This window comes from Cricetulus griseus, chromosome 3 (assembly GCF_003668045.3).
Source record: "Cricetulus griseus strain 17A/GY chromosome 3, alternate assembly CriGri-PICRH-1.0, whole genome shotgun sequence".
Classification (NCBI taxonomy): domain Eukaryota; kingdom Metazoa; phylum Chordata; class Mammalia; order Rodentia; family Cricetidae; genus Cricetulus; species Cricetulus griseus.
The window spans coordinates 209,276,051-209,288,561 of NC_048596.1; the positions used below are offsets into that span (position 1 = coordinate 209,276,051).

The window sequence follows — 12,511 nt, forward strand, 5'->3', positions numbered from 1 at the left end:
TTGTCACAGCACTTGCCACCCTGCAGGAGGCTGAGTCAGTGAGCCAGAACCACATACCCAGCTGAAAACCAGAAGCTAGACTCACTCCATCCAATTCTACCATCAGCACTCAGAATTCCTAACCCCTTAGAGATGCTGGACTGATTCCCCCTGGTAAGCATCTCCCACCAAGTTTTCACAGGCATAGAGTGACAGCCTATGGGGATGGTTTAGTTCATTTTTGTGATCAACGTGATCAGTTACATGGAATCTTGAAGCCCTTTGCCCTCAGAACTAAGGCTGTAGTCACAAGATGCTGGGTTTTCAGTGTGGACCCATAACCAGCACAAGCCCGAGACCCACAGAAGTGGAGGTGGTGGGGGCATATGTGAAGATTGTGCCAATACACATTTATGTCTTCCCAACTCATTGTTTTAAAAATGTCACTACTGGGGCACAAGTCAGTCAGTGATTTCAACTAAGATCAGACTTTCAACACTGAGAACAGAATACTGATGCTATTTGGTACTTCAGATGGCCTTTTGGAAAGCATTTCTTAGTCAACCTGTTGGGATTCAAAGAGAACTATTTCACCTAAATTCTCCCTCTTTCTCCTCCTCTACCCTTCCCTTCCCCTTCCCCTTCTCCTCTTTCCTCCCCTCCCTTCCCTTCAGTCTTTCCCCCTTCCATCTTCCTTATTTTTGGAGCTAGGGCCTAATATGTAGTTCAGACTATACTGATACTTGGGGGTTCCATCTGTGTGCTGGGATTGTAAGCATGCACCACCACTAAATGCTCTTAAAAAAACCACTAAAACTTTGGCAAATTGGTTTTTGAATGCTACAGAAAAACAATGATTATAGCAAAAAATATTTAAGTATCAAGATGATGAATGCTATTACTGCCATGAAAATCACTGTTGGACAATAATGGAACCCACCTGGGCCAGATAAAAGCTGAGATGTGTAGCTCAGGGTCATGTACAGTCAGAGACCAACCTCATTCTCCATTCCAGAGCCCATTCCAAGTCCCCGACCCTAGCCCATCTAGCTCAACTCCAAGCATCCCCAGGACCTCTCTGAGAACCAATCTGAAATTGTTTAATATACTGGGTTTAATATGCTGGGGTAAGGAAAATAAGTGAATTTGGACATCCACATTAGATCTCCTAAGACACCCTCGAATAAGATTAAATGGAGAATTGCTGTGGGTGGGTTTTCCAGAGCTGAAAAGTGGAGGGATTCCAAAATCCAGAAACACACATCTCCTTCCATCTCTAGACCCAATTCAGCAAAACAGCATCATTTAAAAACTACTTTAGTGAGAAGCCTTAAACTCCCAGCAGGTGTACATGTGATGTGTGAATTCACTTTTGCTAATGAATGCTCTCTGAACACCCACTGGCCCTGCAAGGCAGATCAAAAGGAAATAACAGGTAAGCAGTGCTCAGAGCCTGAAGCAGGCAGTAGTTCCTGGCACTCACTCTTTTCCACTTTCATCCGTTTGGACTCCATGAAGGCAACGTTTAGCCTCTGCTCTGTGTATTCCTGAAGGAGATCATCTCTTGCTGCCAGCAATTTGAGAGGGTTCTTGGAAGCCTGGACCCGGCGCTTGGGCCTAACTGAGCGCTTATGCTCTGCCACAGAAGATGTCAATCTGTGGGCAAAGCAGATGTGGTTCAGGTTGCTGTCACCTTACCTTGTAGGTCTTGAATCTGGGACAATACACCTGGGACAATTTTTACCTCCTGATTTCATCCCACTACTCCTGCCACGATATAGTGTCACATCTTGGAGGTAAAGGGGGAGTTGAGCCTACTGAGTTGATGATCCCTCTGGTTCTGGAAGCCCAGTCCACTTGTGCTCTGTCTGGAGCATGTCCAGTGTTATATGACAGTTCATTCCACTGCTGGCTAGGCTTTCTGGTTAGGGAGCCCAAGACTATACACACAGCTACTGCCACTGTCACCAGCAAGTTCTGAGAGCCTTGTTAGATGACCACTGCACCTCCTTGAATCCTCTTTGCCCAAACTAAATGTTTTCTTCACACACAGCTTTTCTGTTCCCTCCACAGCTAGTATTAACTCAACCTTTCAGCTCTCTGCGGAGAGTAACAACATTTGTGAAGAATATACTAGAATAAAACAGGCCTCCAGAGTCATCTCTGGTCCCCGAGACTGTCCCAAGTGTGGGTAGACCAGCTTGGGGAGGTAGCGTGTCAGTGATATGCTCTCCCAGAAGACTCCTGGGGTGACATGCAACTGTCAAATGCTTAGGTCTCTGCCAGGAAGCATTCTTTGCATATAACTACTGGGCATGTGAGCACAGATACACATTTGTTTAGATTATTAAGTATCACAACTATGTATAACAACCTCAGCAATGACCGCTGGATGGGGAGAAGGTGAATTGAACAGACTAAAATATCCAAAGCAGTCCATCACATGAGGAGTAGTTTAGGGAAACTTTTACCATGAGTAAACACACACTTGGAAGACACAATTGCTCTGATAATTGCACAGGGAAGAACAGAGCCATGCAGTGGGTGGCTGGGTGTAACTTGCTTAGCACAAGTGACTCTACTTCTGGTCATGCTGTATGGGGCTTCCTCTGGGGGCCCACCTCACCCATTATCTGTCCCCTTGACTACATGAATGGTTTTAGGGATAGACTTAGGACCCAAGCTGGAACAGTGGAAACCAAACCCAGACTTTCAGGATCTACTGGGAAGTGAATCTGACTGTGCTGTGTTGATGGAGTAGCCTGCTCATTTGGTGCTAGAGGTGGATCCCTCTTTCCCTTTCCCTATGATTGCAGTTTGACCAAGAGAGAAGCCAACATATGGAAAGTCAGCCTTGTGAGACTGTGTTGCTCTTCGTACACTCAGGGCACACCTGAGTTTTAATTAAATTCCTCCTGGATGTTTTTTTTTTCTTTTCTTTTTGCTTGTTCTGTTTTGTTTTTCTGATTTCAGTTCAACACTTATATTTTTCAGGCATCTTCCAAGGATGGAATCCTAACGCATGATCAGTTTTTATAATATTCCACTGGACACCTTTGCATGACTCTGAGAAAAGCTAATTTTATACATCACTAGAAGCAAAGGAACTCTGGCTCCTAATTTTCCAATTAGCTGTGCTAACCTGAGCTCATATCATCCAAATATCCAGTTATAAGTAAGTTCAGTGGTGTCCATTGGAACAGTTGTGGGCATCTGCTAAGTGGTGATAGTATAAAATACCACAATGTTTGAGTGATGTGAAAGCCAGCCACACTTTTTCAAGACTGGACAACCATCCAGGGCATGCACAGTAGACCTCTAAGTACAGTGGAACAACCACATGTGCTTTCCCTGCCCTGGGGAAATGTGCATCTGATTCTAGAGCAAATATTCACAGAAGTTGTTTCTGGTGACAGGAACTGGGAGAGCAAGTGAAGGAAGCCATCCTCAAACTCACTTGGGAGCATAAGGGTCGAAAATGACATCAAAGTCCTCTTCCAGCTCCACGGGACTCCTAGGTATGTTGTGATCCATGCTTCGGTAGAATTTGGCAAAGGTCTCATCATCATCCAACTTCATCACCTCCTTGACAGATTTCCCAGTGACCGTGAGAACCGTCTCCTGCATCCCAGCAACTATCAATACCAGAGCAAAGACAACATGAGCTTTAGAGAAACACTATCAACAACAGAGTGAAGACACCATGAGCTTTAGAGAAACACTATCAACAACAGAGTGAAGACACCATGAGCTTTAGCGAGACAACTATCAACAACAGAGCAAAGACACTGTGAGCTTTAGAGAGACAACTGTCAACAACAGAGCAAAGACAACATGAGCTTTAGAGAAACATTTGCTGTGACCTTTCCTTGCACTGCTTTAAAAATCGTCTCCCTCTAAGTTCCCAGAGTGTGGGAAAGTCCTCCCTCTGCCTTCCCCACCCCTACCCTCCAGCTCCAGGTTCATCCTACTTCTCATATGATGATATCCCACCTGCACAGTGATGGTCAGGACAGGAAGCAGGCTAATCTTGCCTACACAAGCATGTGAACATTTCTGAATCTGACCCATTTCTACTAGCCTTGTTCCATATTCTGCAAACTTTTTCTGCAAAGGTCTAGGAAGCATTTGGGACCTTTTAAGGGAGACTACATAGCTTATGATGCCATTTCTCAATCCTATTGTTACGGTGCAAATGTGGTTATAGACAACAGGGCAATCATAAGACATAGCTGTGTTCCAATAAAACTTTATTTCCAAGAACATGTGGAACGCTGGGGAGTTCCATGGCCACTGGCTGCTGACCATGGGATAGATCACTGCTATTCCATTCTGTTGACTAGTTTTATGTCAACTTTATAGAGGCTACAGTTATTTTGGAGAAGACAGTATCAATTGAGAAAATGTTCCCATTAGACTGGCCTATGGGCAACCTGTGGGACATTGTCTTGATTTTTGATTGACATGGGAGACTCCAGCCCATTATGGTGGTCCTGGGTACTATGAGAAAGCAGGCTGAACAAGCCATGAAGAGCATGACAGTAAACAGCACTTCTCCATGACCTTTACAGTGAGGTTCCAGCCCTACTGGAGTTCTTATTCTGACTTTCCTGAATGATGGACTATAAGCTGTAAGTTAAAAGAAAACCCTTTGGTCATGGTATTTTTCGCAGCCACAAAACTCTAACCATGATAATGGAAATAGATTTCATTGTTAATATATCTTACCTAGTCAGATTAGCTATTGTATTACACCTTTAAAGCTCTGGGTTTCAGTGTTTGTGTAACTTCCAGTCTTTAGGGGTCACTGTCAACAGTAGGAACTCACAGTACCTGGTATTGGTGACTATATACGTTTTATATCAAGAGAGAAAAGACTACTTCTGCATGCTGCCTTTTGTGTCACCAACTATTATATTAAAATGTTCATTATCTTTTTACCATAATTTTCTTTTAGAAATTATTTGGCATTATAAGAAAAAAAATGCCTTCTGCCTTAACAGAAATGATACCTATAATTCAAAGTTTGCCCAGGAGGATGCTGATTTTGTATTCGTACAGTAACTGCTTTACAGTATAAAGGCAAAATCATTGAGTTATGCTTGGACTGGATGACATCCCAAGGGTTTGGAGTCAGTAACAAGTGCACTATTGGATATCCCAAATTCAGGATGTTATCGAGTGTTATCAGAGTTTGAATTTAATTAGTACAGACTATAATTTCATTTTTTGAAGGATAACAACAGACTTGAAGTGTGTGTGTGTGTGTGTGTGTGTGTGTGTAAATACCTAAAAGTATACCAGAAAAGAGAAATTTGGCTGAGGAGAGAAAGAAATCAGAAGTTGGATTTGGAGAGCCAGCTATGGTGGTACATGCCTATACATGCTAGCATCTGGGAGGAGGACCAGGAGTTCAAGGTTATCCTTGGCTATGTTGTAAGTTCAAGGCTAGCCTAGTCTACATGAGACCTTGCTTCAAAAAACAAAACAATAGTAATAACAAAAATAACTGTCAAAAAACAAACAGAAAAACAAACAAACAAAACCCCCAAAAGTTAAGAAGACGAAACTTAGGACTTGGAGGATCTGAGAGAGTGGCATGGTGTCAGGACTTTTTTTGTTTTGTTTTGTTTTTAGGTTTTCTTTGTCATTCACGGAAAGTAGAGACCATGGCGTGCTGTACTTATACAAGCTGAAGCTCCCCTCTGCCTTCTGGCATGTACCTTTGTTGTTCAGCCTCCTTAGGAAGGTCTCCAGCCTGTCTAGCTTCAGGTCCGATTCCAGCTGCATGTCTGGTCTGGCTTCAATATCTAAACAAGTAGAAACCGTCAGTGAGTAAGTACCCCCGGTGGTGTCCCTGTGCCGATACTCACATCGCTGTGTGGATAGGGTGACGTACCTTCCAGGGGTTTGGAAACTGGGGTGGTGCCCCTTGATTTACTGCAAAGAGGGGATGAGACTGGAGTTATGGCTGTGGGTGATGCCAGACCTACAAAACACAGAAGAGGACAGATTAGCATTTTAAAGATTAACTGTGGAAATTCACAGAACCCAGTGAATATGTACATGTACCTACAGTGTGAGCATGTACACAAGTATGCACAATTTAGCTGTCATGGCTGTGCAGGCCAAATGCAGCTATACCTATGATTTTCCTATTCCTATGAACTATGCAGCTGCCAAACTGGTATTCCAGAATGGACAGTGAAGACATGGGGAAACATATCTACAGCATGTAAAAAGAGTGAGAATGTCCATGGCTTCCAGGATATACTGGAACAAGTGAAGTTTTGAAGGCCTTTTTTGGGGTGGGGTATCAGGGGCCATAGAGGAAAAAGCAAATTTGTGTCATCTCCCACAGAGGAAGTTAGGGGTAAGCTGACTTGTCCTAGGTGACAAGTGCATTGAGCACCAGGAGTCTGTGGGGAGGCAGTGACAATATGAGCTTGTGAGCACTGGATGGAAAATAGCCCAGAGGTCTGACCTGTTGGAAGAAAGAGAGGCGAACACACATCAGACCCATTTGGGACTGTGGGAGGGCACACTCGCACGGCTGAGGTGTCCTGGAAATGAACGTATGTTCCCCGAGACACAGGGTGGGAAGTGCTTACTCAGTCAAAGGCTGAGGGGCACATGAAAGGTATGAAGGGGAAGTTTAGCACAGACTGGGCACCCAGGTGAAATATGAAAACACAGACAGAGTTTAGAGACTTGGGGAGGGAAATCAGTGTAGTGTTTGGAAAGAACTAAACGAGCTGCTGCTGTTCTCTGCATCCTTGCAGTGTGTGTGTGTGTGTGTGTGTGTGTGTAAGAGGACACAACCCTGTTCTCCTAGGACAGCCAGAGAACACGGAAGTTACTCTCATCTATAAGGAAAGACAAAGGATTTTCTCTGCTCCTTTCTACAAGCTGGAAAGAGGCAAATAGAGCATAAAATGCAGGAAAAAAGGGCAACAGCTGGTAAGTGGCTTAAGACTTAAGTTCTGAGTGACAGTTTAGAAACTTCTCTGTAGGGGAACATGTAGCCACGCCTGCTTAGGGGCTGGCTACAGGTCTGCCTGACAATTGGTAATTTCCCACTTTACTTCTCAATATTCCTTCGCATATCCATTTGCAGATATGCATGCATACATTCTAAACTCGTTTCTTTTGCCAGGCCTACAGAAATCTCAGTGTCCATGAGACAGTAAGTTTTCATGTTAGGAAATCTAGTGTCACAGAAAAGGACAGACAGCAAGTCATTACCTACTAATGGGGTGCTTGAGAGTTATCAGAAGATTCCATTGGCTCTGAAGCTAATGAACTAGACTGACCCCGCAGGCTGATAGTCCCAAAGCAACTAGAAAAATCTCCCTTCTACATGGACACCAGGCAAATCCCGCTGCTGTAGCGCCCCCTCCTGCCAGTCAGGGCGCGATGCACAAAAGGGTTCTTAAAAGTGGAATATTGCCTTCCCAGCTACGGACAGGGATCCCCTATAATGCAACAGGGGATATAGGTGACGTTTCAAAGCATTAAAATAACCAAAGTCTCCCCACAGCTCTTTCTGTGAATTCTAGAAGCAATAAACAAGGACCTCCTCTCTGGGAATAGTTTCACATCTTTTATCCACGGCATGCTCTGAGTTTTTCCTCCACTCTTAGAATACTAGCGAGATCTTCTTACCCAGGGTGTAAGAATATAAAAAAGAGAGAATGTCCAAAGGAAACCAGGAGAGCTCTGAGCTTCCTGGGGAGAAAGAATGAAACCCTGCACCTGGCTGAATGTGCCATTGGACTGTGAGACGAGAATCTTCGTAGCTGTAGGGTTCCACAGCTTGTGCAGGGAAAATAAGAATGGAAGTGTTCACTGTGGGATAGACTACTCCATATCCAAACCAGCAAATGTGTGTCCCCTGATGTCAGTGTGGGCCGGGGCACAAGGGAGAGTTTACAGTGGGAAGAGCCCAGTTAGGACTCTTTAGATGACATGGCAAAATAAAATAACACAAAACAAATTACCTGATGGTAAGCAAATTACCATCAGGATACAAGTTGGAGCCAGCAGGTGAAGACTTGGGCTCTGGTTCGATTTCAGTTCCAGCTGCTTTTCATCAATTTGAGCCCAGACCCCTGCTTCTTGTTAATGGGGGAGGGAGAGGTGTGTGTGTGTGTGTGTGTGTGTGTGTGTGTGTGTGTGTGTGTGTGTGTGTGTGTGTGTATGTGTAGGTGGCTGGGCTCAAGATTACACCTGACTAAACATTTCCATGCTCCCATGAAGAAAAGCCAGGTCCCACCTCATCCTGTGAGAGTAAATGATTTTCTGCTGTCCTTGGATGATTCCAAGGTCAACACATTTGTTTCAAAGGCTTCTTCTAATAAGATTCAAGGAAATTATCCTCCAAGGTTCCCTGTCCCCACAACCCTTCTGCAAACATCTGTTGAATGCATGCTGTGAATGAGTTAGGCTCTATTCAGAAGGGAAGGTTTGAGGAGAAGAAATGCTAAACTTACAAAGTAGATGGCAGAACCCAAAGACTAAGTGTATGTGAATACTTTTACCATTAGCTAGGAAGTTTACTCTTAGATAATAGCTTGAGGAATAAAGGCACATGCAAATGGATGATGAAGGGACCCTGACATTTAACCATGTCCCACAGAACATGAATTAAAGCCCCCCCCAAGCTCCTCTAGAGACTATTAGTGAAAGTGGCATGTGACTCAGCACTCAGTTTCTTGCATCTTTGGGTCCAGCCTCACACAGTTCTAGCACTCCTGGTGCACTAAGGGATCTCAGGGCATCCCTCTTTCCTGGAATTCAGAGCATCTTTTAGACACAGCTTACAAAGCTAGAGCCAAAGGGACATAAGAAGTGACCTGCAGGGGACAAGAGGGACTCCATCACACTAACACGCCTTTATTACCAAAGGCTTACTTGGTGGTAGGATGGTGGGAGGCAGGCCTAGATGTATGTCAGGCTACAAGAAGATGGAAACAATTTAAAAGCAACCGTGGGAAATAATTGATTAAAATTACTTCTCTCTCTCTCTCTCTCTCTCTCTCTCTCTCTCTCTCTCTCTCTCTCTCTCTCTCTCTCTGAGCTGCAATTGCTTCTGAAAACTACAACTGTACTTAATTTCTAAACAGGTAAGTTCTGAAATAGTGACAGATTGAATGAAACTTCCTTTCCTGAAGAGGGCAGTGGCTGCAAAGGCTGCAGCAGAAAGACTCCACACAACCGTCAAAACCCATTTACTTAAGACGAGTGCAGTGTGAGACGTAAGGACCAGGGCTTTCTCCGCTTTCTACTGAGTTGTCAGGTGCCATTCTACCTCCTTGGTTAAGTGTGCCCAATGTGTGCACACATGTGCATGCAATGACACATTCATTCAATGGGCACTGACCTTTCTTCACCATTCTTCCTGCCACGGTGAACTGGGTGGAGTCGTTGGCAGCACCTCTGCCCTTCGTCTTCCACGCTTCCTCTCGTACAGTGATGAGGTGTTTCCTCTCCTCAATCGTCATCTGGCTCTCTCGACTTTCTGTGACCCGCTGTGTACAAAATGCACAGAAAGGAAACTGAGAGGAGAAATGATGGAGGTATGAACTTCAGCCTGGCAGCATTTCTCAAGTGAAAAAACCAGTAAAGAGAGGGAGCTGCCATGTTTTACCCGTCTCTTGAGGCCTGAATGAGTTCATAAGGAAAGTTTACATGTATGTGCTCACAAAGAACATGGTTAGTCTAGAACATCTCATCTAAGTCAGAGTGATGATGCAGAAAGCTGGTTAGAGGGAATGTGAATTATAGGATTCCCCAGGACTGGGCGGGGCGTCTAGTCCAGCAGTGATGTCACCTGGGAGTTAGGTAGCCAGGGGAGCCGAGGAGAAGGCTCTAGATAATAACAGATCTAACCCCCAGGATTTACTTTGTGGTAGACATAACCTACACAGAGAACAACGGTTCTCAGCACAGGTGATTTCAGTGACAAATGCCAGCTTCCCCATCATCTGATCTATGAATCTTCCTTGAATATGATTCTTCGGCACACCTTCATGGCTGGAAATGATTCTGACACTCTTGGTAATTCAGATGAGGTGGAGATTTGTCCCAATGTATGACAGCTAAAAGCAGTACATGATCCTGCTATGGGTGCAGGGGTGGGCTTAGTAAGGATATTATTGGGGGAAATTGACACAATTCAAACACAGACGTGGGTTCGGTAAACACGATGCCAATGTCAAGTCTCTTGTCTTCATCATAGCATCACTATGTCATGGGAGTGGCATTTAGGAAGTACACATATAAGTACTAAATGGAGCAGGTCTCCATATTAGTCAAACTTGTGCATGGTTTGGGAAGGAAAGATAAAATTAGACACATACAGTCAAATACATCCATATACATAGCCACACCACATATACAGATACATGTCTATATACACATTCATACACAGTCACACACACACACACACACACACACACACACACACACACACACACACAAGTCTTCATGGAAGATGAAAGTTTTGAGCCCTGAGATGAAGTAACTCAACTTAAAGCTTCCAGAAGGAATATTTTTTATTTCCTTCTAAATGCAAGTATTAAATATAGAAGTTTTTCTTTTGCTGGAAATTTCTATATAACTTGGCTAGTTGGCATGTTTGGCCTGGGAAACCCTAGTCATACCCCTTGATCTTACAAGGCTCTAGAAGGAGTAATGAATATGCAGTTATGTATTCCCTGAAAACCCCATAAAATCCACCCTAAGGTGTGAAACCTCTCAAAGTATGGACAAAAAAAAAAAAAAACCAAAAAAACAAAAAAACAAAACGAACAAATAAACAAAAAAACCAACTACCTTTGTCCCCTTCTTTTTTTTTTTCTTTCAGTTTGAAATAGCATTCATTATTGTCTTGCTTTTCTCTCTACAGTTTTCTTTTCTTGTTTGATTCTGTTAAATTCTGTATCCTGTTCTGGGGTTAGCAGACAGATGCTTAGGAGCCTGGAATGGTGTGAGAGAGGCAGAACATAGGCAGAAGGACCAGCCTCATCTATAAGTCATTCTTTCAGATGCCATCAATATGGGAGAGAAGCAGAGGGAGTGAGAAAGAGGATGTGGAAAGAGGGTATAGGAGAAAGTGAAGCAGCTGGGCATCCCACAGACACATCAGGACCATTAGTGAAATGTATCCAGGTTACCAGGATGCTGCAGGTCTGCTTGTTTTTCTCCAAGCTGAAATCACAGCATGTCTCCATATTTCACCCACAGGGATGAGATAAGACTCAGAGCATGGTTCAGGTACCATTAGGGCTAGTAGCAAATTAAAAGGTAAAATCCCCGGCTTTTAAGTTTTTACCTTACATTGAGTAAATGTAAGGTAAAAAGAAGAAATGATAGAATAGTATGCTAAGTATCAGAAATAAGGTCAAACCACAGACTTCTGTGCAATGGTAAAGAATTTAGCTTTGCCTACCCCTGAACAAAGATTTCGACCCATGTTCCCATACAGTGTCAAGTGATTTCAAATTGGAGACAATGATGAAGAAGCCCTGAGCCTAGAATTTAAAGTGATTTCAGTCTGGTCCTATGGCCATCTGAGGGCTTCTGGAAGATAGAACAGCACCTCATTGTCCACAGCCTTGGTGTAGGTGAGGGAGCAGGGGATGCATGATGCCTCAAAGTTGAAAAACACTGTTTCCTTCTCTTAGTCTCTCATATCATGAAACGTGAAGACACTGCCACTGCTAGAGCAAAGTAAGGGACTTACCTGATCGCTGAGACCACTGATAAACCATAACCAAGTTAACACATATTTATCTGGGAAAACTGTTAAGAAGTTAAAATACGTTGTTTTACATGTTCTAAAATTTGAGGTCATAAAACATAAATTGCTTTTGATAAATGTTATTTTTCTTTGAACCTAAAATATTCATAGGGAGATATCCCATGTTCTTGGATAGATGTTCAACCCAGTTCTCTCCAGTTTGATGATCTATAAATCCAATGTAGTCCCAATAAAAATTCCAGTGGGATCTTTTAAAAATAGAACAAACTTATCCTGACCTTGAATGTGTATGGAGAAGCAAAAGCCTTAGGTCAGGCCACAGAAATTGAAGAAGAATGAAGGTGGAAAAGTCCACTTTAAGATGCACAAAGCTACCGGGATCAGGAAACTATGACATGACTACATCAACAGAAGAGTGTAGAAAACCCAGAACCAACCCCACATACCTACCCTGACTGAACTGTGAGGAGGAAAAGAATAAAGGCAATACAATGAAGAAAAGAGTATTTTTAAGAAGTCTTATACTGGAATATTTGCATACTTGCTTATATGCAAAAACAAAAACAAACCTAGATTAGATCATATATAATTCCCCAAAACTAACTACAAGTGATTCATAGAAATATACAATTACAAAACTCCTATAAGATAATAGGAGAAAATCTAGACATAAACTTAATCACACACATAACCCTACCCTGCCATGCCTCACCCCACTACTGAGATCAAACCTATATCCTTATGCATGCTATATTTCCCAGACTGAAT

The 12,511-nt window shown here is 43.2% G+C and overlaps 1 protein-coding gene across 8 annotated transcripts in view; it reads right to left on the bottom strand.

Moving 5' to 3' along the window:
* The window catches only part of Svil (supervillin), a 190,962-nt gene that overhangs the window by 23,581 nt on the left and 154,870 nt on the right, over positions 1-12,511 (bottom strand). For all 8 annotated transcript variants that reach the window (XM_035442780.1, XM_035442779.1, XM_035442778.1 and 5 more), the window contains 5 exons: positions 9,362-9,509; positions 5,879-5,968; positions 5,703-5,789; positions 3,437-3,614; positions 1,463-1,635 (listed from right to left, as the gene is read on the bottom strand). In XM_035442780.1, coding sequence (XP_035298671.1) covers positions 1,463-1,635; positions 3,437-3,614; positions 5,703-5,789; positions 5,879-5,968; positions 9,362-9,509 — 676 coding nt within the window. The remainder of the gene's footprint in view (positions 1-1,462; positions 1,636-3,436; positions 3,615-5,702; positions 5,790-5,878; positions 5,969-9,361; positions 9,510-12,511) is intronic.